The sequence below is a fragment of the Monodelphis domestica genome, chromosome 8 (assembly GCF_027887165.1).
Source record: "Monodelphis domestica isolate mMonDom1 chromosome 8, mMonDom1.pri, whole genome shotgun sequence".
In the NCBI taxonomy this organism is placed as follows: domain Eukaryota; kingdom Metazoa; phylum Chordata; class Mammalia; order Didelphimorphia; family Didelphidae; genus Monodelphis; species Monodelphis domestica.
In genome coordinates this window covers 236107291-236130052 of record NC_077234.1, presented here as the reverse complement: position 1 = coordinate 236130052, position 22762 = coordinate 236107291, and the positions used below count along the sequence as shown (strand labels likewise).

At 39.4% G+C, this 22762-nt stretch overlaps 1 protein-coding gene across 5 annotated transcripts in view; it reads left to right on the top strand.

The window, feature by feature from the left end:
• ASB11 (ankyrin repeat and SOCS box containing 11) overlaps positions 1–22762 on the top strand; it is a 139432-nt gene that overhangs the window by 40245 nt on the left and 76425 nt on the right. The window contains exons 5-7 of one of the 5 annotated variants that reach the window (XM_001364487.4): positions 1213–1347; positions 3063–3254; positions 10513–10896. The exons of the other annotated variants lie outside the window; for them this stretch is intronic. Coding sequence (XP_001364524.2) covers positions 1213–1347; positions 3063–3254; positions 10513–10637 — 452 coding nt within the window. The 3' untranslated portion in view covers positions 10638–10896. Of the gene's footprint in view, positions 1–1212; positions 1348–3062; positions 3255–10512; positions 10897–22762 lie in introns of those variants that run through there. 5 annotated transcript variants of the gene reach the window in all.

The window sequence follows — 22762 nt, the reverse complement described above, 5'->3', positions numbered from 1 at the left end:
AGTCGGGAGTAGTCTGGCCCCGGTCAGACAGGTTGGCTATTGAGACTTTGTATGATGCTATAAGAAAAGCCGCGAAGGTTCTAGTTTGTCCTGCTCTTATTTCATGACATTCTAGGCCTATATGGGGAACCTGGGCATGTGAGCCCTGGGTGCCGGCCCTCGGGAACACTGGGGGCGGGGCATAGCCCCCCAGAGGCCTCTCCCCTCTGCCCCACGCCCAGCCCCTCCCAGAGGAGCTGGGTGATGGCTACGCCCCTTTGGCCTCCCGGAGCCAAGGGGTGCAGCTGGCTCAGGGCTGGTAGCCTGGCCCGGCTTGTGTGCTTCCTGGTAACCTGATGAGGTGCTTTAGAAAATCTTTACAATTGTCTAGCCCAGCCCAAGGAGCTTTACGAGGCTCGCTGGCACGCGTCCCACCTACCGTAGGCACTTGACATTAATCAAAGGTCAGCTGTCTGCAATGACGTCACAGGTTAGAGGCAGAGCCCATTCTTAGCCTTCCACGGTTCCCTGCAGCTCCATGAACCTGCTTTACGCATGCACTTGGATTGTACTTTCAGTGCTTCTCTCCGGAATCCTACCTATTCTCTGAAACTAAACTCCTGGACTTTATTTTCCTTATTTCCAAAGGAAGTGAGAACGTAAAGCATCATGGATAGTTTCAACTTGCGAACATGCTTTCCGTCTAGTCATAAATTAGTTCTTAACATGACTGGCTTATCCACAAGGAAAAGCTCGAGATGAAGAGAGATTCCTTTCAATAATGAATCATTTTATTGTGTTTTGTAGCATGAATCAGGTTGAGTATCTGAGATCATTTTCTAATGATTTTATCCTTGATTTTACATCCATGAATTGTTTTTATAATATTTTATAATAGTGCAATTTCACTATTGTGTTTGGATCTCTCAGAAACACACGCAAGCACACTTACATCTGAATGTGTAAAAAATTAGACCAGTGGGCTTCACCTGAATGTTCAGTGGACTGAGAATCAGAAAGTCTAAGGTTTTTCCTGGTTCTGTCACTGGCAAGCTATGTAGTCTCAGGGAAGTGACTTCCTTTTACCTCATTGGCCTTGAGTTTCCTCATCAGCAAAATAAAGCATGTACTAAGGGATTTCCCCACATCTCTTTCAACTTCAAAATTCTCTCATTCTTTGAATATTCCACCGTTATCCTTCTTTTGTATGAGATTATCTTCTGTGTTAATTAGGTCACAGGGAATGTATGGAAATCCTGCTGGCCTATAATGTTAATATTGACCAAGAAGCTCCCCAGCACGGAACTCCACTCTATGTGGCCTGCAACTATCAGAGGATGGACTGTGCCAAGAAGCTCCTTGAGCTAGGTAACCTTCAGAAGTCTTTTCCTATCTATGAAATGAAAAAAAGGTCAGCGTTTACCCTTCATGGTTTCTATGATCTGGTCTTGCAAAGAGGACATTCTCGTAATATTAGCCAGGGGAAAATTACTCTCAGTCTAGGGACACTCAAGTTCTTTAATTTGTTACTTTGGCTTTTAGTTAGCCCCAAGACGTGTATTAACTTTTTTCACGCATTGAGCTGTTCTAAATTCTCAAATATTCTGTCAAGAGTAGGCAGAAAAATCATTCCACCCAGGGATGGTCACTGAAACTATTCTTACATCAAGTTGAACACAGGGTGAAAGACCTGCAAGGAGGCTACTTTGCTGTGTCCAAGAGTCACAAAGTTTCCACCAAAACTCTAGGTGACAAGATCAGTTTGGGCCTAAATTTGGACTAAGTCAGAATCTTGGAGTCATCAACCCTGGAAATGACCTCACCTATTTTCTCTTAACTGAGGGCAGTTCTGACTGAGCTCGTTCTCTTGTGGTTGTTCTGCTAGAAATCTAATACTGAGTGCTTGTCAGGGTCTAGGAACCAATTTGCTCTGGGTTTAACAAGTTCCAACTGTTGGACATTGTACTAGTTCTGGGGCATTATTCAGCAGATCTCCTTCCCATCATTGGTAATCATCATTTTAGTCATTTTTCAATAATGAAAGAAGGCGATGACAAAAAGGAGTAAGGAAAATGTGTGGCCTCATTAATTTTCCTATGAATTCACAAGGTCTAATCGTTGAAATGATGTTCAAGTGAGAAATTTAATATTTAAGGAAAACATATTGGGTTTCAGGTTGCATTTTTTCTTCTTCTTATCTTAATGTTCATAAAAAAATAAAAACCTTTTGGTACGTTGTGTACTATGAGAGTTTGGGGATTAAGCTATAACTTTTTCTTAGCAACTTAATCCGAAAGCTCCTATTTTTATTACACACTTCTCCTAGGCAAACACGTATTTGAAGTAATAGTCAAAGGAAGAAACTTTCCTTCCAACAAAATACTCTGAAGTAAACTCTAGTCTACAGTTTTATAGATACTTCAGGCCTTGAATTAGCTATTGAACCCACTTCAATCTAGTGTCATACACAAGGATTTATTAAGTGCCTCCTTTATGCAAGGCTCTACTCTAGGCACTAGAGCTGTAAAGACAAAATGAAAAAACCAGAACTGACCTTCATACGCAGAGCAGGCAAGCCGGCCTGGGTTCAAGCAGCACAGAGGAGAGTAAGAGAGGGCATGTGGCGGGCCAGTCTCCCCGCAGCCCCAGCCAGACCTTCTGAGGACAGCCCAGGAGTCTTGGGAGGGACACCGCTTCCAGCTGAGCGTGCTCAGGCATCATCCCCGGACCCCGGTGGCAATGGAGGGCCAAATGGAATGGGCGACCCAAGACCCAGAGCCGAGGGTTCTTTGGTCCTGTGGACGTCAGAAATGCCCATTATTGGAAGAGGGGACATGATGGTAAAGAGGAAGCCCCCTCAGGAATAAAGTGTATTGTCGTCAGCCCCTTTAGGACAGGGAAATTGCACACGGCGAGCACTTTAATCTTTTTTACTATTCATCCCACTAGGGAGGGTTGATCCTTTCCCAAGGAATAGCCCAGTGCTCCCGCGACCTCTATCATGCTTCTCTATCACGTATTTAGAATTATTGTCTCTCGGGTTAAGGACTCAACGGTATCTTGTGGTACTTTTGTTCTTCAAGGAGCCAGTGTTGACCAAGGCAAATGGCTGGATACCCCACTGCATGCAGCAGCCAGGCAATCCAGTGCAGAAGTCATTGATCTATTAGCAGATTATGGTGCTAGTGTGGGGCGCTTGAACCATCAGGGCAAGCGTGCTGTGGATCTGGCGGCTCCCCAGAGCAGGGTGGAACAGGCTCTCCTACTTCGAGAAGGTAATGCTAGTTTAAGGCTCGCTCCCCCGCCCGACTTCCTCTTCTCTCCTTATCTTTCCTCCAAGTGGCCAGTGCCTTCCCCGCTGGGGGATCTCCTTGTACCTCCCTGCGTGTTGTCTCCTTGACGACAGGAACTTTTATTTTTGGGGAGCTACCACTAGTAAACACTTCATAAATGCTTTTCAACGGGTCAGTGGACAAATAGCTTCATTCATCAAGCATTTATTAAATGATTACCATGTGGCTGGCATTGTGGTAGAAGCTACGAGTAAACGGGACTGGGGGCAAGGAGTGTTGGTGATGGAAAAAGGCACCGAAAAATTCGGTCACTCCTGAGCTTTCTTAAATGCTTTATGTATTGGTTTATGCCATCTGTTAGCTCTCATTATAACTTTATAACCAAGGATTGGATCTATGGTACTGAAGTACTATTGCTATTTTTCTTTAGAAGGGAAAAAATAGGGGGCCGCTGGGTGGCTCCGTGGATTGAGAGCCAGGCCTAGAGATGGGAGGTCCCAGGTTAAAATCTGGCCTCAGACACTTCCCAGCTGTGTGACCCTGGGCAAGTCACTTGACCCCCATGGCCTAGCCCTTACCACTCTTCTGCCTTGGAGCCAATAAGATGGAAGGTAAGGTCTTAAAAAATAAATAAATAAAAAGAAGGGAAAAAATAATATAGAAAAAAAAGTAGTCTCATTGTAAGAGTGCAGAAATGATCCACCTTGACCAGGATATAAGCCTACTTTTAACTAAATTCAGTTATCTTATATTTAGAGGAAACCCAGAGGCAAATTAGAAATAACTAATCTAGTATTGGTGAGACTAGAAAGACTTACTCTGAAAATCTGGACTGAATGACCAATTAATTGCAGCATGGAATCTAGAACCCCCAAACTTGTGGCCTACTGGGGTCTGGACACCCCAGGTTTGACCTTGTCCCAGGAGAGTTCCTCCCTGAGGGAAAGTCCTAACCAGTGGTCTCAGGCTAACTACAAACCTTGAGGTAGTTCTGAGTGGGGATGGCTAATCCCATCAGATGCCTCTTTTTGCCTTAGGAGATTCTCCCATTGTATCACATCCCCCTTTTGAGGATCAAGCTCACCTTTGGCTTAAGAGCTGATGTGCCACCTACTGTGCTTTAACTCAAGGTCTCTTCTTAGCCTGAGACCACTGGTTAGGACTTTCCCTCAGGGAGGAACTCTCCTGTGACAAGGTCAAACCTGGGGTGTCCAGACCCCACTAGGCCACAAGTTTGGGGGTTCTAGATTCCATGTTGACACAATCACAATCAACAAGCAATTTGTTTAATATGTATCATGTGCCAGTCACTGTGTTGGCCAGTTATCTTTTATCCAATTCAGAAAGTAATTGGTAGAATTTTATTCCTAATTGGTTCACCCCAGATTTTTACTATTTGATTGAAGAGGCAAATATAATTTCCTAGACACAAAAAGGAAAAAATTTAAATACACTAAATAAATTCTAAAAAATATTTCAAATTCTTCCTTATTATTGAATGTCCATCTTTTAAAATGTATGGTTAAGTTCAGATTTGCAGGGTAGGCCATGGGGTGCTTCCTTGCCCATTCACTCCTACATTTTCTAGTAGGTGCAGAACAGTCTTGCATTATTCAAATGCCCTTCCTTTCCTTTGCATTGGAAGGTCTTTCTCTGGATCCCTTAACTTCTGATTTGAATTGTTCAATTTAACTACTTTGTGTCCTTAGTCTTGGGTTGTTTTCATTTTTGTTTATCTGGAGGATGTTGTAAAAGAGAGAATCTGCAGGGCAAGCCAAGCATGCAAAACAAAGCAAAAGGACTTCATCTGTCAATCAAAGGGAACATTCCCTTTGGAATGTTCCCAGGAAGAGGCAATTGGAAGCTAACCCCACAGTGGAACTGAACTTGCTTTTGGAGAGCGGAGGAAAGGGGAGACTTTCTTTTGGGGCCAGGTGGAGAGGCTGGTGACTGGACCCCTGTGAGCCTCTGTCCCAGGCTGAGGGACCGGTGTGGCTTTGGAGCTGAGGGAGAAATTTGTGAACTCAACTTTTGGCTGGTGGCTGAGTGTGGTGAAGAAGATATTGGTGTCTCTGACACTTGGGTGTGAAGGAAGAAGAACGAAGATTAAACAGTTGTCCTCCCATCTCCCTGACAGACTTTTGTGTCACACTGTGACAGGACTGGCATTTCCCACAATCCTCCTTTCCCTCCTTATAGATTAGGGCTAACCCCAACCCTCTCACCTATCTTCCCCAATAAGCCTCCTTACTTGAGAAAGAGAACAAGAGTATCTTCTCTAAACCTCACAGTTCACCTTTGAGTTACACAGAAAAGTGGCTGACTAAAAGGGGGGGAGGGGAAGGGAGGCAGGAGGGAGTGGGTGGAAAACTGGGAGGTGAAGGGTGGAGGGTAGGAACTATCTTGATCTATTAGCTATCTAGGGTATTGATAGTCACCCTCAAGTATTCCTCCAGCATATCTCTCCATTACAACTAGGCACCCTCAGGTTTCCTCTAGTATCTCTCTAGTCACTCCAGAGTATCCATTTATTGCAACTAGAAATATCTCCAGATTGTCTTTTTATTACAATATCTGACCATTGAAATTTAGTGTTCTATATCCTGAAGTTCTGGACAGTCTTCTTCTGTTATTTCCTTTACTATAGTGTTAAGGGTTTTTTTGTCCTTTCACATTCTTGTGGAAAACCTTAGGTTTTCTGAGCAACCTTTAAGATCAGTATGTTTTACTTGCATAGTGAGCGTATTTTCTTTGCCTAGTTTTTTCCCTTATATTCTTATAGATTGTCTTACAGTTCTATGTATTTTCATTTCCATCTATTATTTTTTCTTTTGTTTCTTTGGTAAGACTTGCCTTCGCAGATTCCAGCATTTCTATTCTGCCATTTTTGCTGTATGGGCATAAATTCTGCTATTCTACTTCTCATTTCTCTTTTGAACCCCTCAGGAACTTACTGTTGTAGTTCAATAAATCCTCTCCTCAAATGCCACAGGGTCCTCTGTCTTATCAAGAGTTAAATCATTTTCCTTTGTTTTGCAGTATTTATTCTTGGATGACTGAACTCTTTGACCACATCTGGAGGGCATATTTCTTTCTGTTGTTACAGTTTTTCCTGTTGATTTATCCATTTATGTTCAAGGTCTTTGAGTTTTCTTCTTCCTGAAATCCTTGTAATTTCAGTCTTTTCCCTCATTATGTTCCCTATCACTTACTTTCCGATTCCTTTCCCTCTAATTTTTGTTCCTTTTGGGGGTAGATCTTGAAGTACCTCAGTCCAGGTCTCCGTCCCAGCTTACTTTTGGGTGGTCAGAATTGGTCCCAGATAAGTGCTGTATTCTTTCCCTTAAGCATGATGGAATGCTACATAGCCCTCCAAAGTATGCATTGTCCTGTCCTCATGCCTGTTTCTTTATTCCTTAGTTCTTTTCCCTGGAATTGGCAGTTCAGAACTTTTTAGTACTTAATACTACTGGGCTGTATCCTTGAGGTGAGCTTCTTATTCCTAATGGGCTGTAGTGACCTCGCTGTCTGTCACAGGACAAATTTCCACAGCTTGGAGCTGTAGTCTTGATGGCACTAGAAAGAGGTAGAGAGGACCAGGGGCTGTGCAGGAGAGAATTTGCAAGGCATGCATGCAAGACAGAACTCTGAGGACTGAAGAGCTGTCAGTCAAGTGACAGTTTCCTTGGAATGTTCCCGGGAAAAGACAGTTGGAGCCAAGCCAGCAGCTGAACTGGGCTGGACTTACTTCTGATTGTGGTTTCCTAGGGGACGGAATCTCAAAATACCTTAGTCTTCCCACAATGAGCAAATCATAGTTCACCAACCAATAAATCACACTTCCTTACTTCCTTCTTTTACAAACTTTTACCTTCTGCCTTAGAATTGATAGTAAGTATTAGCTCTAATGCAGAAGATCAATAAGGGCTAGACAGTGGGCAGTGACTTGCCCAGGATCACACAGTCAATAAGTGTCTGAGGCCAGATTTGAATCCAGGATTTCTCATCTCCAGGCTTGGCTCTGGATCCATTGAGTCACCTTGCTGCCCCTATTATTTTTCCCAAAAAATAGACTGAGATGTTTTCTTAAATACTACAAAGTTCTATACCATTCCCTTGAAATTCTAGTTTAGTAACCTTGCCAAAAAAGGGAATAGATTTAATCAGATTTGACCTATCCTTGCCGAAGTCATGTTGACCTTGGTGATGCCACTTCTTTTTTTAGATATACAGTAATCATCCTTTAATGTTGCCAGGAAATGAAGTCAAGCCATTCACCTACAAATTACAGATCTACCTCACTTGCTTTTTTTTGAAAACTACTTACTCTTCTCTATTAATTGTGTCCCAGTTCTTTCAGGAGCTGAAGATATTTACCGGGACTGTGATTTAAATTCATCCAAGACTCAGAAGTGATCTTTTACTATCTCCTTGAGTACCATCTCCTATAAGCAATTTTCATTTTATTTATTGTACTTCTAATATCATTTTTCTTGGCACAAGAGATGCAAATAAAAATTAAACAGTTCTTTGAGCATTCGTTATTGTCCCATCTGACCCAGGCAGGTGTTCTGAACTTTCTTTGAACCTCCTCTTTACTCTAATACAGCATTAACAATGTTCATGTTGTTGGCTGTCCTCACTATCTTCAACTCATTCTGAGCTTATGTACTCCTGACATTCTTGTGAAAGAATTGTAACAGTTTTGTGTATTCATCTCTTGTCACCTACCCTTTATTCCATCTTCCATACATATTTTTTTAAAAATCCAAGTTAATTGGTTAATTAGCCTTGCATCTATAGCAAGTCTTTTTCCTCCACTTTAGAATTATTTCACATATTTTTTTTCACTTTAAAGCCCCTTTGTATTTTTCAGACACCAGACCAATGTATTCGTAAGAGCTTTTATTAAATATATGCCACCTCTGGCCAGGAATCTGTCATTCCTGTAATTTAAGCAAGTACTAAACTAGATACTATCCAGTGACTTAAGTAATCATTTTATATGATTCTCCACAGAAAGAATTTTGATGATTGGTACCATATCTCAGTTCAAAATCAATTAGTAACTTTCAAAGAACTAGAATCTTATAATAACAGGATCATTGATTAGAGATGGAAGGAACCTTGGCGATCATCTCAGCCATTCCCCTCATTGGACAGATGAAGAGATTGACTTGAAACCTAGAAAATTGAAGTGGTCTAATCCAAAGCCATCCTCCCTAAACCCAGGACTCCTGGGATTCTGATGCTAAGTCCAACGTACTTTTCTCATTGTACCAGATTAGCTATGAATATTACTTAAGAACTGACAATTTTCTTGCTTAATTCTTTACAAAATGCTTCCAGGTTCAGAATTTTCATCCTAGGATTATATTATCTCAGAGTCAGAAGAGGCTATCTAGTACCTGAATAGAAATCTCTTATAAACAGATTTCTCTCTTCTCTATCGCCTCTTTAAATGTCACAGTTTACTGTAGAAGGAAGACTACTAGGTCTATCAGAGTTCACTCTAGTGTCTGAAATTTCTAGGCAACATGGAATGTCTATCTGCCTTACCATCCTGCAGAGAAGTCTAAATTTGGCAACTGCTCAAGAAGCCTCCCCTGTTTTGGGTTCCAAGATTTAAATAAATCCTATTGATCAGTTTTCAAGGTAAGTTTCCAATCATGTGGAATTCTTGTTGGCCACAGCAACCTAAAAGCTACTTGCCTGTTTTGATCATTCCTATGACTGAGATTTCTAAAGGGATGGTGATGTCTTCTACAACAGGCTTCTTTTCTAAGAGACATTTCTCATAGAAGATGAATTATATGAATAAGCATGTCAAACATAAATGGTAGTCAAATTAGGAAGGGAAAAGGTATAACAATTGCCCTCCTCACTTCTTGTATTCCATCTACAGCTCATCATCTCTTGACTCATCTGCATTTCTGAGTCCTACTAGCTTATTATCCTGGGAGATTTCCATGCAGAAACAGCATCCTGGTTCGTGAAGCCTCAGACAAGATGACCTCACAGGAACTGTGAGAATGGGATAGCTATGTTGGAAAGAGGGAGAATTTGAAGGTCTTCCCACATATTTCCTGCTTAGCCCTCTCAGTGATAGCATCAGAAAATGTACACCATATTCCTTCCTTGTAGTCTTCCACCTATGTGTGGTGAGAATAAACTAACGTTTCACAATACATTTTCTAGTACGAAAGAGCCTATTTTTAAAAGAACAGCTCAGTATCATAATAACCTTTCCTGTTTCCAGCATTTGCATATTTTTTCCTTAGTTCCATCAAAAAAGCTTCCAAGTTCAAGCTTCCTCTACAAAGCATCCTGGCTATAGCACACACTAGCTGGGTTCTTTGTTGGGAGACTCAGAGACTCCTCTCTGGTTCTGGCTTGAGATCCAGCCAGTACCACCTAATGGGAATCTAGAAATACAATCCCTAGAGGTCTCTCCATCAAACCCAGGTTCCTAGAGACACAGGACTGTAGTCACCTCCATTGGAGGTGGGTAGTGTTTGGCTGCACAGCTGTCTTTAGACCTCCACAGGCCAAATACTTCCATAGACACTAATTCTCACACGCTCTTACTCCTAGGGTAGACTTTGTTGTCCACACGTGATACAAGAATGTCCTATGAGAATCGCTCCAATTATAAAGAATAAGACATCTTAAGCTCCTTCTACATTAAGGTGTTTTAGCTACACTGGGTTAATAGCATATATTTCCATTCCTAACTTGCCTCTGGTAAACCTCATCCCTCATCATTGGTAATGTTCTGGTCACAAAAATCCATGAAAACAAATACTTCCTGTCCAAAAGAATAAACACGTGCCATCCTTCCCACTTAGGTCTGTTGTTCCTATGCCATTCTACAATTCCTGTTCTGAACATAGCTTTTTTTTTTCTTTTTAGAACATTTAATTGATGTCTTTTATTTTAACATTGTAGTCATTTCAATCCTTCCCTGCACCAGACCAAATTCTCCTCATGACAAAGAAGTGCAATTAAGCCAAAGCATTCAGTACATCATTCACGTCTGATGGTGTTTACAATATTCTGTCCTAATAGTTCCCCACCTTTTTGTGCCGAGAAGGGAGAAATGTTCCATTTTCTGTTCTCCCACACAAAAGACCCTTTAAAAAAGAATAACTGAATATTGTAATAACTCTTTCTCTTGTTAATACTCTTTAACTTATGCCTTATATTTATTTCCATCCTCATTTTCCCCCTCCTCCTTTAGGTCCTTCTTCACTTGCCCAGCTTTGCCGTCTTTGTATTCGAAAGTGTTTGGGTCGATCCTGTCGTTATGCTATCAATCAACTGTGTCTTCCAGAACCACTTGAAAAATTTCTCTTATATCAATAGATAAAAATCTTTAATCCAGAAATCTACCTGAAAAAGTATGATTAAATGAAAAGCTTTCTAAGACATCTTTTCTGTCCTCATTTCATAGTTTAAAGAGTATAAAGAAGATTTATTTGATGAGTGAATTGCAGTAAATTGGGCTCATCATTTGTGATGATTATATTAATTGTAGGTAGAGGAGAATAGGATGAATGAATGTTGTCTTTAGTAAATACTTTGGAAGTTTCTTTTTTTAAAATAAATCTCTGATTATCATTTGTTTTGGGATCATTTTTTCTCTTTCTGATAATTGCCAGTATAATTAAAAAAAAACACAAATTCCAGTTAATTTAATATTCTTACAGAATCTCTAAGTTGGAAGGAACCTCTGAGTTATGTAAGTTCAACCTGTATCTGAGCAGGAATTTCCATGTCCTACAGAATCAATATACATATTAAGGAAGTGACTTATTTAGAACTTGTTTTCCATTGGCTATAGCAGGATAAGATAAATTCCTTTTGATTTTGATTGCTTTCATTTTTAAATAATCAAAACAACTGTTAGAAACTTTCTAAAGTTACCTTCCATTTACTCCATATATCTAATTATACTGTAATAATTGAAATTCTTAAGAGGCAGTATTTCTTAATTTTAAAATAATTCATTAATTGACTGGTCAAAATATCCTAATTTGATCAATTGATTCTCTCAAAAATAAAAAAATCCCAGCTCTCCTGGCCCAGGGTCCTATATAAACTTGAACATCCCAAGACATCTCTAATTGGCAAGCAGCTAATTAGGAGGTGACCCATCCAACACTCAACCCATAATCCCCAAACCATAAGTGATGAAGATCACGTAGGCAGAAGAAGAGTCTTTGTCTATTACTCAAATTTTGTTAAATGGGATTTAACATTCCTTGGGAATCCTAAGGACAAAGGAAATGTAAAAAGCAGTCTTTGACCAGAATGTAGATACAGGAACATACAGAAATTCTCCCTGATCTATGGCCCTCACAAGGAAATTAATATTTCCTCATGAGGAAATAATAAAAAGTATTTACAGAATAAATTCCCACAATATGTTGTTCTTTCCACCACCATTCCCACCCAGCCTCCTGCCCCCATACTTTTTCTATCTCACTAGAATGTAAGTTCCTTGAAGGTAGGGACTGGTTTTGCCTTTTTTTTTTTAAATAGTGTCTAGCACATAGTAAATTCTCAACATGTATGTATTGATTAACTGATTGATTGATGAAGCATCTAGGAGGAGCTTCTTACCAGTGTAAAGATTAAAATTTAGGGGGGAAACTGAGGCAGCTGAAAATTAGTTTCTCTCTGCAAGGAGTAATATTTTTATAGAGGTTTATTAAAGGTCAAGGGTTAAAGAAAATACAGTCCAGAGAAGCACGTGCTAGGTGGGTCATGAGGCCCACCCAAATTTCACTCACATCATGAGACCCGCGTCTGTTTGCCAGCGGAGCCAAGAAGAGAAGAGAGCCCCCTATGGCGAAGACCCTTTAAATCATCATTTGCTCTCCACCCAGGTGAGAATTCAGTGATATTACAAAGCATTCTGGGGAAGTGGAGCAAGGACTTCTGGGGATTGAAGTCCTGGATTCAAGTCTCCATTTTTTACACCAGGATGGACAGGCACTACACAGAACTGTTAACTAATCGTTTTGGCAACCAGAGCAAGTACTGTACACTAAAAGTTTGAAACTAATCATGTGAAAACAAAGCAAATATTAAGGTAAATTCAGTTGAGTAAGAGGGGGAAATCATTAATATTGCATTGGAGTTTATGAGCCTCCTAGGAAGTCTGATGAAGCCTATGGACCTTTACCCTGAATAATATTTTAAAAACACCCTTACTTTCTGTGTTAGAAATCAATACTGTGTATTGGTTCCAAGACAGAAGAGCAGCAAGGGCTAGGCAATGGGGGTTAAGTGCCCAGGGTCACCCAGCTGGGAAGTGTCTGAGGCCAGATTTGAACCCAGGACCTCCCATCTCTAGACCTGGTTCTCAATCTACTGAACCACCTGGCGGCTAATATTTTTAAATACATAAAATAAAATACATATAAATGGCAAAGAAAACAAATTACATTGAAATATAGGTGTAATTTTTCCCCCATCCAAACTCATGCATCTCTTCAAGTCTATCCATAGACTCTTCATGGTTCATAGACGCTTACTTGAAAACCCCTTCCTAGAGTGGCTTGCAGATGGGTATGATCAATACTATTCAAATATGGTAGCTTCCTTCTTCCACCCATTATTTTTGCTGACTAGGTACTGAGCTCAGTTGTCTCTGCTCTGCTGAAGGAATCCACACGCTATTTTTTCTATTTATGCCTCTTTTAGAAGCCATAATGAGAATAGGAGGACGTCTGAAGAAGAGATAAGAAGCTGCTTAAGCTATCTGGGATAACAGGAAGAAATGACAGTGAGACGTTACAACTGTCCACTCAGCTTTTGTCTGCCAAGGAGGAGGAGAACTGAATGTGAAAGATGAGAACAAGAATGTCCCACAGGGAAAGTTAGGATCCAAGAGAAAGAGGAAGACAATTAGAAAATGCTTTCGTGCAGGTCCACATCCAGTAAGTCTAGCGGAGCTACATCCCAGGGTCCGAAAGGAGAGGGAAGAACGAGTGAATGTGGAGTCTCTGCTAGGGAGGCCATGGAGAAGGAGGGCAGGATCACAGTCTGAAGAAGGGCAAATGTTGGCCCAATTTTCATAAGGAAACAAGGAAGGAAGGGTGGGAGGGAGGAAGAGAAGAAAGAAGGAAGGGGGTGGAATCCAAAAACTATAACAAGATTTTGCTTTCAATTCCTGGCAAAATTCCATAGTGTATTAAAAAAATATAACTTATTAAACACATTAAACACATAAGGGGGAGAAATTGGGCCTTCTAAATTTTGTTACCTTGAGTCAAAGCTTTGGTTGTTCTATCTTAGTTACGGTTCTGACCAAAAAATACCCATCGAAGATCAGAGGGTCTTTTTGAGTATCCTTTTCCCTTATATCTATACCCTGATGATTTGTAGCAATAATTGCATAGGGACAGCTGGGCAACTCAGTGGATTCAGTGTTCTGGGGCTGACTGGACTGCTTGGTGACCGTGGCTAGCGATAATTAATCTGCAGCCAGTCTCCTCATTTTGATGCTTACCCTGCCTTGCAACCAATACGCAGAATTGTTCCAAGATGGAAAATAAGAGTTTAAGAAAGAAAGGAAGAAAGAATTACTTTGTGAAACCAGGTGTGCCTCCTGCCAGGACATTTCCCCTGCGGGAAGAGACCCAAAATATTAAAGAAGTGGCCCCAAAAGGTGTTGCCTTGTGTATTCTCATGGTTGATATACATTAAGACAAGAATAATTCAACAGATGCTTTAACTTGTTGGAGGTCTCTTAGGGATATTGTCGTCTCTAGCTCCTTAGTACCTACATTAATATTTACTTTCAAAATAAATAAAAACTAAAGGCTGACATATATAATGAAGTTGAACTTTTCCTCATTCAATCCTAAACCTCTTGTAGTCCACTGGAGACCCCTTTCTACGCCACCTCAGGCTTTGAGTACTCAATGAGGAAATCTTTGTGCCTTCTAAATGTTGGTGCCCTGGCCCAAAGCTTTGATTGTCTTATCTTAGTTAAGGCCTGACTGAAAAATACCTATTAAAGCTCGGGAAGGCTTTCTGAGTATCTTATTCTTAATATCTACAACCTACAAACTTTAATTTCTCCTGCCCAGCAGCATCGAATCAACAACTTTTACTTCCGATGTCTAGTTCCATTTTTGAGGTAGCTGCCCTGACACAGTACATTGTTGATAGCATTCCTGTCGTTCACCTTCTTCCTCCTAGAAGTTTTTACAGACATTTATATTCTAAACCAATATTGATCCCCCCATGTAACTTCTCTTAGTAATGAGGTAAAGTGCTAACAGGGTTTCTAGTCTCTCCTGACCTCACTATAGTGATTAATTTATGTTAAATTTTTAAAGAAATCATGATAGTTTGAATTGATTCATGTTCCTTTATCTGTTACCCATTTTGAAATAGGGCTCAACTGAATGACAAAACTACCTAGTTTTATTTAGTCTTTTAATTTATTGTTGCTTTTGATTCTCTATTCTAAAATGTTTGATGGTACAGACAATATTAGTAACTAGCTATTCATAATTCAGCTTCAATTTGGGGTGAATTTCTGGTGCCAAGATGACAGAGTGAGGAGAGAACTTGCCTGATCTCTGCCCATTTCCCCCTAAACAAAGCCTCTTACCAAATATTGGAGCAGTGAAGTGTTTTTCTACCCAGAACAACAGGTTTATCTCCCTGGGGTGGGGGTGGGGGTGGGGGCTTAGGGTTGAGCAGGCAGCCTGAGCCAGGGCAGGCAGTACCCCAGTGGGGGAAGGGTGAGACCCCATCCCCAGAGCAGAGCAAGCCTCAACCCAAAGCAAGCCAGTAGCAGGTGGGCTAGAGTGGAGGTTAGCAGGGAGGCCTCCACTGGACACTGGTCTGCATCTACTCCCAAGTGCAGCCCACCAGCAAGGCTATAACAGTTAAAATTAGTTTCTCTCTGTTAGAGGTATTATATTTTATAAGGTTTATTAAAGATGAAAATATAAAGAAAATACAAAATAAGAAAGCACGTGTCTACGTGGGCCGAGAGGCCCATTTAGCCTCACCTACATTAGGAAAGAGACGAGTCTGCTTGGAAGCGGCAACAGGAAAGAGACTCCAGTAGCCTCTGGTGGTGGTGGTGGTGGTAGTAGTCTCTCGGTAACCGAGGATGACGTTTTTGTGCACAAAGACACTTGTGCATGAAGATTTAAGTGGAAAAGTCGATGCACAGAGACAGTCCCACTCTCTCGGCGTGGGAAGCCTGGGTCCAGTGGCACGAAAATCGTTACACCTGGAGACTTCCTCAGCTGCATTGGATGGCCGTGTTGTCTTTTGTGCTCCATCACACCCTGAGCACTCCACAGTGCCTTGCTGCGTCGCCCTCTCAGCCGTTGAGCCTTCTTGTTGGTTTCTCTTCTTGTTGGTTTCTTCCGTCTGTTCCACCGAAGCAGTCTTCACATGCTGGGTGAGCAAAGCCCTGGTTCACCAGGGGTCGACGACCCGATGGCTACCCTCACAAGGTTTAGCCGGCCTGTAGAAACTGTTGCCCGGGGTGTGGCCGCTGCCTCATGCTAGCAGCTACTGGGAGCCACATGTGAGAGCTGGGTGTCAGGTGGGGGTCAGAGGCTGGAGAGCTGCCCTAGGAGGGCACGACAAGCCCTCCATACCAGAGATACTACCTCTATAGCCTCTATAGCCAAGTTAAATACCCCATCTCGCTCTTGGCCCAGGTGAGGTTACAAGGCATTTTGGGAAGTGAGCAAGGACTTCTGGGAAATGGAGTCCCAGATTCAAGTCTCCATTTTTTACAAGGCCCCTTACTGTGCAGCCAGCACTGAGGTCCCACTCACAGGGAAAGCCAGCAGTAAGGCTTCACTTCCATGACAGACCAGCAGGGAGGTCTCACCCTCCTATCAGCAGGGCCTCCACCTTTCACAAGCTAACCAATGAGGCCTAAGCCCTAGGACGAGCCAGCAGTGAGGTCCTCTGCTGTATAAACCAGAAGCTGAGGCCCCCCACCGTGTAAGCCAGTAGTGAGGCCTCCCAACTGGGACAATCCAGCAGCAGCTACATCCTGAGGATCCTGTAAGCTAGAAGCAACGCCTTAAGCCCCACAAGAAGCGTGGCATAACGACTTCTCCACCATAGGAACAGAGTCCAACTTGAATATACAGTCAAACGTTATGTATGTAAAAATGAGCAAAAATCACCAAAAAAATGCTTAATGATAGAGTTTATGATGATGGCAGGGAGGTTCATGGCACAAACCTAGAAGAGAACACTATCAAAACAGCTATAAAGGAAACATCAAAGAAAAATGAATTGAAGTGAAGCACAAAAAGAACTTCTAGAAGAGTTTTAAAAAGGGATTTTAGGGGGCAGCTGGGTGGTTCAGTGGATGGAGAGCCAGGCCTAGAGACAGGAGGTCCTGGGTTCAAATCTGGCCTCAGCCACTTTCCAGCTGTGTGACCCTGGGCAAGTCACTTGACCCCCATTGCCTAGCCCTTACTGCTCTTCTGACTTGGAGCCAATACACAGTATTGACTCCAAGATGGAAGGTAAGGGTTTTAAAAAAATTAAAAAATAAAAATAAAAAGGGACTTTAAAAATCAAATAAGAGAGTTAAAAGAAAAATTGGGAAAAGAATTGAGAGTAGCATAAGAAAATAATGAAATAAGAGTCATCAGCTTGGTAAAGAAAGCACAATAAATGGGAAATTCATTGAAAAAATAACTCGAAAGGTAGAACTGGTCAAATGGAAAAGTGCAGAAACTTTTTGAAGAAAAAGTACAGAAGCTCATTGAAATAATTCTTTAAAAATTAGAATTGAGCAAATGGAGACTGATGACTCCATGAAACATCAAGAAACCATCAAACAAAATGCGTGGTCCTGGGTTCAAATGTGCCCTCAGACATTCCCTAGCTGTGTGGCCTTGGGCAAGTCACTTAACCCCCATTGCTTAGCCCTTACCACGTATTGATTCCAAGTTGGAAGGTAAGGGTTAAAAAGAGATAAGGACATTATACCTGCCTAAAGAGTACCACAGACAATGAAGTCATATCAGTACTAAACATATATGAACCAAATAATATAGCATCCAAAAACATTTTTTTAACACAAGGATATTTACCCAAATATAGCAATGATAGGTAGAAAGGATACAATTTTTCTTGGTTTGGTGCCATTAAGTCTAGCCCTTTAGAAACAAAGACTAGAGTCTGGCCCAAGCTGCCTGTTCTTCCTTATCTCCCATTCCCACTCCTTGATTTTGGAGAAGGAACACTATATTCACTTTCTATCATCACAGGATCCTGGAATGTGGAGACCCTGGCCAGCTGGTACTAATGAGTTCCTGTCTCCTGAGGCAAAATCTCCCTTCTTTCACCTCTCCCTGTACCCTCATTCGCATGTAGCTCAGCCTTTTTACTTCCTTTAAGAGGCAGAGGTGGCCCTTCTCCTTGCCAAGGCCCTTGCGCTCTCAATTCTCTTCCCTCCCATCTACTCGCCCTTCTATCAGATGCTCTTTCATTTCCAGTCTTCCTATTTACTTGCTCCAGAATAGCCCCTCTGCACATATAAAACAAAAAACAATCTTCATTTGATCCTCCCATCGATTGGCTTTTTTTTCCCTTTTCACATCTTTTCACAGACTGATAGAAGGAATTTTCTATATCTACTTTGGCCACTTCTTCATTCCTCACTCCTCCCCAGCTCCTTGTACTACCACTACTGGAAGGACACTTTCCTAGGTCAGCATCCAAATTGTTAAAGGAGACGTTAAATGATTTAGAGACAGAAACAGTAAAATTATTCTAGTAGGGGGCCTCAATTTTCTCTTCTCATAATAAATAAATCTAACCAAAAAACAAATAAGTTAAATAAAGAGGTGAATAGAATTTTAGACAAATTAGCTGATAGACCTGTGGAGAAAACTGACTGGGAATGGAAAAGAACATACCTTTTTTCTAGTAGTACATGGCACCACAAAAATTGGTCTTATATTAGGGCATAAACCCCTCATAAATAAAAGCAGAAAAGCAAAAGTATCAAGTACATATTTTCCAGATCATAATGTAATAAAAATACATTCATTAAAGAGCCATGAAGAGACAAATTAAAAACTAATTGGAAACTAAATAATCTCATTTTAAGGAATAAGTGTGACAAAGAACAAATCATAGAAACAATCAGTAATTTCATTGAACAGAAGGACAACAATGAGATTTTATATTAATTTTATGGGATATAGTCAAAGTGGGGCAAAAATTTATATCTAAACACATCAATAATTTAGGGAAATAATAGGTCAATGAATGGAGCATGCAACTAAAGTTAGAAAAGTTAGAAAAAAGAACAAACTAAAAACCGAGATTTAAACACCAAATTGGAAGTCTTGAAAGACAAAGGTGAGATCAATATAATTGAAATTAAAAAAAAAAACCATTGAACTAATAAATAAAGCAAAAAGTTGGTTTTATGGGGAAAAAATAGATAAGCCATCGGTTAATTTAAAACAGGAACAGAGAAAATCAAATTACCAGTTATCAAAAATGAAAAGGGTAAATTCACCACCAATGAAGCAATCATTAAAAGTTGTTTTACTTAATTATATGACAATAAAGTTGATAATCTAAGTGAAACGGATAAATATTTATGAAAATATAAATTGATTAGGTTAACAGAAGGCAAAAATAGAATACTGAAGCTATCCCATTTTAGAAAAAGAAATTGAGTAAGCCATCAATGAACTTCCCAAAGAGAAATACCCAGGGCCAGATGGATTCACAAGTAAATTCTACCAAACATTTAAAAAACAACCCCAATGCTGTAAAACTATTTGGAAAAATAGGCAAAGAAAGAGGTCCACCAAATTCCTTTTATGGCACAAATATAGTGCTGAAACCTAAAAATTTTCAGTAACATGCTAGCAAGGGTATTATATCAGTTTATCACAAAAATCATTCACTATCATGAATGCAGGGTTGGACTCAATAATGGGGAAACTGTCAGTATAATTCACCATATAAATAGCAAAACCAACAGAAATCATATGATTATCTCAATAGATGCAGAAAAAGTTTTGAACAAAATAGAAAACCTATTTGCAGTATAAACTCTAGAAAGCACAGGAATAAATAGAGTTTTCCTTAAAATAAGTGGTATCTAAAGTTATCAGCAAGCATTATCTGTAGTGGCGACAAGCTAGAAGCCTTCCCAGTAAGATAAGGGGTTAAAAAAATGACCATTATCACTGCTATGATTCAATATTATACTAGAAATGCTATCTATAGCAATAAAATAAGAATAAGAAATGAAAGGAATTAGAACAATGAAGAAACAACATTATCACTCTTAGAGATTATATACTTAGAGAATCGTAAGGAATTAACTGCAAAATTAGTTGAAATAATTAAAAACTTTAGCAAAATTATAGGATATAAAATGAATCCACATAAGTCAGCAGCATTTCTATATAGTATCATCAAGTCCAGCAGTAGGGATGGAAAAAGAAATTCCATATAAGTTAATGGTTGATAATATAAAATACTTGGGTGTTTACTTGGCAAGATAAACTTAGACATTATGTGAATTCAATTACAGAACATTTTTCATGCAAATAATGTCAGATCTAAACAGTTGGAGCTCATAAGTAGGCCAAGCAAATATAATAAAAATCACAATTTTACCTAATCTATTAATGCAGTGTCATCGATCAAATTGCCCAAGTATTATTTTTTAACAGCTAGAAAAAAATAATGAAATTTATCTGGAAGAACAAAAGGTCAATAATATCAAGGGAATCAATAAAAAAATGTGAAGGAAGATAGTTTAGGAGTACCAGATCTCAAAGTGTATTACAAAACAATAATCATCAAAACAATTTTATGAAGGCTAAGAAATAGAGTGGGCAATCAATGGAATAGATTAGGTACTAGATTAGGTACACAAAACCTAGTAATAAGTTACAAAAACTGTTGGGAAAATTGAAATGGATTGGCAGAGACTGGGAATAGACCAACATCTCATACCATATACCAAAATAAGGTCAACATGGGTATGTGATCTAAACAAACAAAAAGGTGACACTATAAGCAAATTAGGGAAGCATGGAATAGTTTACCTGTCAGATCTGTGGATAAGGTCAGAATTTAATAGTAAACAAGAGGCAGAGCATTATAAGATATAAAATGGATAATTTTGCCTCTATTTAATTAAACTATTTTATAAATAAAATCAATTCAACCAAAGTAAAAAGGAAATCAGAAAGCTGGTAAAATTTTTTTGTAGCAGATATCTCTGATAAAGGTCTCATTTCTCAAATAAAGAGAACTAAGTCAAATTTATAAAATTATGAGTCATTCTCCAATTAATAAATGGTTAAAGGATAAGAACACAAGTTTTCAGATGAAGAAATCAGTTATCCATAGCCATGTGAGAAAATGCATTAAATTACTTTTGATTAGAGAAATGTAAATTAAAATAACTCTGAGATACTACCTCATACTTATCAGATTAGTCAATATGACAGAAAAGGAAAATGATAAATGCGGGAGGGATGTTGGAAAATTAATACACTGTTGGTAGAGTTGTGATCAGATCCAACCATTCTGGAGAGCAATCTGAAATGATGCCCAAAGGACTCTGAAACTGGGCATACCCTTTGATCCAACAACACCATTACTAGGTCTGTAACCCAAGTAAATCAAAAAGGGGGGAAAAGATGTTTGCAGCTCTTTTTGTGATTGCAAAGAGTTAGAAATTGAGGGATTGCCCATCAATTGGGGAATGGTTAAACAAGTTGTGGTATGTGATTATAATGGAATACTATTGTGGTATAAGAAATGACAAACAGGATGATTTTGGAAAAATATGGAAAGACACGAACTGATGCAGAGTGAAATGAGCAGAACCAGAAAAACACTGTATACAGTTGACAGCAATATTTCTTGATGAACAAACTGTGAATGACTTAGTTATTCTCAGCAATGCATTGATCCCATACAATCCCAGAGACTTATGATGAAAAATACCATCTGCCCTCTGAGAAGGAATTGATGGAGTTTGAATGCAGACTGAAACATACTATATTTCACTTTACTTTTTTTTTAGATCTTTTTCACAAAATGACTATTATGGAAAAAATTTTTTACATGATTCCATATATAAAATCTTGATCTGATTGCTTACTGTATTAGGGAGGGAGGAAGTATAGGAGAGAGTGAGGAATGGAGGGTGGGAAGGAGGGAGAGAATTTGAAACAAAATATGTTTAAATGAATGCTAAAAGCTATTTTTATATGTAATTGGGAGAAATAAAATATTATTTTAAAAAATTAAATTTTTTCAAGATTAAAAAAATAAAGGAGATAGAAAACCCCCAATTTTTTGTGATATTATTTGGTGCTTGCCATCCTAATCAGTGCCTTCAAACTCTTTACCAATACAAAAAAGCAGTGCTTCCTCAATTTAGATGGTTACTAAAGAGGTTGCTTGCAACCACTTATTAATATTTTCATGGGTAGACACCTGAGAAGGAGAATGGAAACTGAGAGAAAATGGGTAAAGGGTAGACAGATAGACAGACAGACAAAGGAATAAAGACTCAGAGATAAGGAGTTAAAAAACATGGGCTCCATCATGTGTGCTCCTCTGATGGTAAAGAGAGAGAGAGCTGCACATGTTCCAAAACTTTTATTGAAGAATCCAGGAAGGTGGCTTGGTATGGAATGTGGTCTAACAAGGAGGTGGTTAGGACCTTGTGGCAGCTAATGTCCTGCCCAGGAATTCTTTTGACCTTTTGACTGAAGATTTGGAAATATAAGAGTTAAGAAGTAACATGATCATGAGTCTGGTATATGAGCACATAGGTTACAATATCAATACATTAATAATGCTTTCAAGATAAGAATATATCTGGGATGCTACAGTTACCCGGGGGCACTGAAAGGTTTAGTAATTTATTCGCCTAGTCACATAAAAAATATGTATCTGCCACAAATGAGGTTATACTGATTTCAAGGCCACCTTCATATTAACTCAGTCATGTGGTCTCTCCAGACTTGTTTCTGCCTTGATATTGATCAGACCTTTCGGCATCTTCCTTTTTAAATTTTTAAAAAGAAATGTATATTCTATGCCAATGGTAACCCCTTCCCCCCCCCCTTTCTATATGTAATCTTATTTGGCAATGAGATAAAATGCTAAAATGGTTCCTAGACTTTTTTGGTGTTATTATACATGATTAATATACACATCATATATAGGTGTGAGGTTTCTTTATAGTCTGTTAGCCTTTGACCTCTTTTATTTCTTACTCTCTAATGAAGTTTTCTAATGTCTTTTTTGTAATTTTTGCTCTCTTTGCCTAGCCCTGCACTGATTTTTCTTACTGAAATACTTGATGAAAAATCTTGGAATAAGCATATTTTATATTTACTCATTTGCCTACCTGTTAATTTTTTTCTTTGTGTTCCCATTAACATATATGTTTATACCTACATATATATATATATATA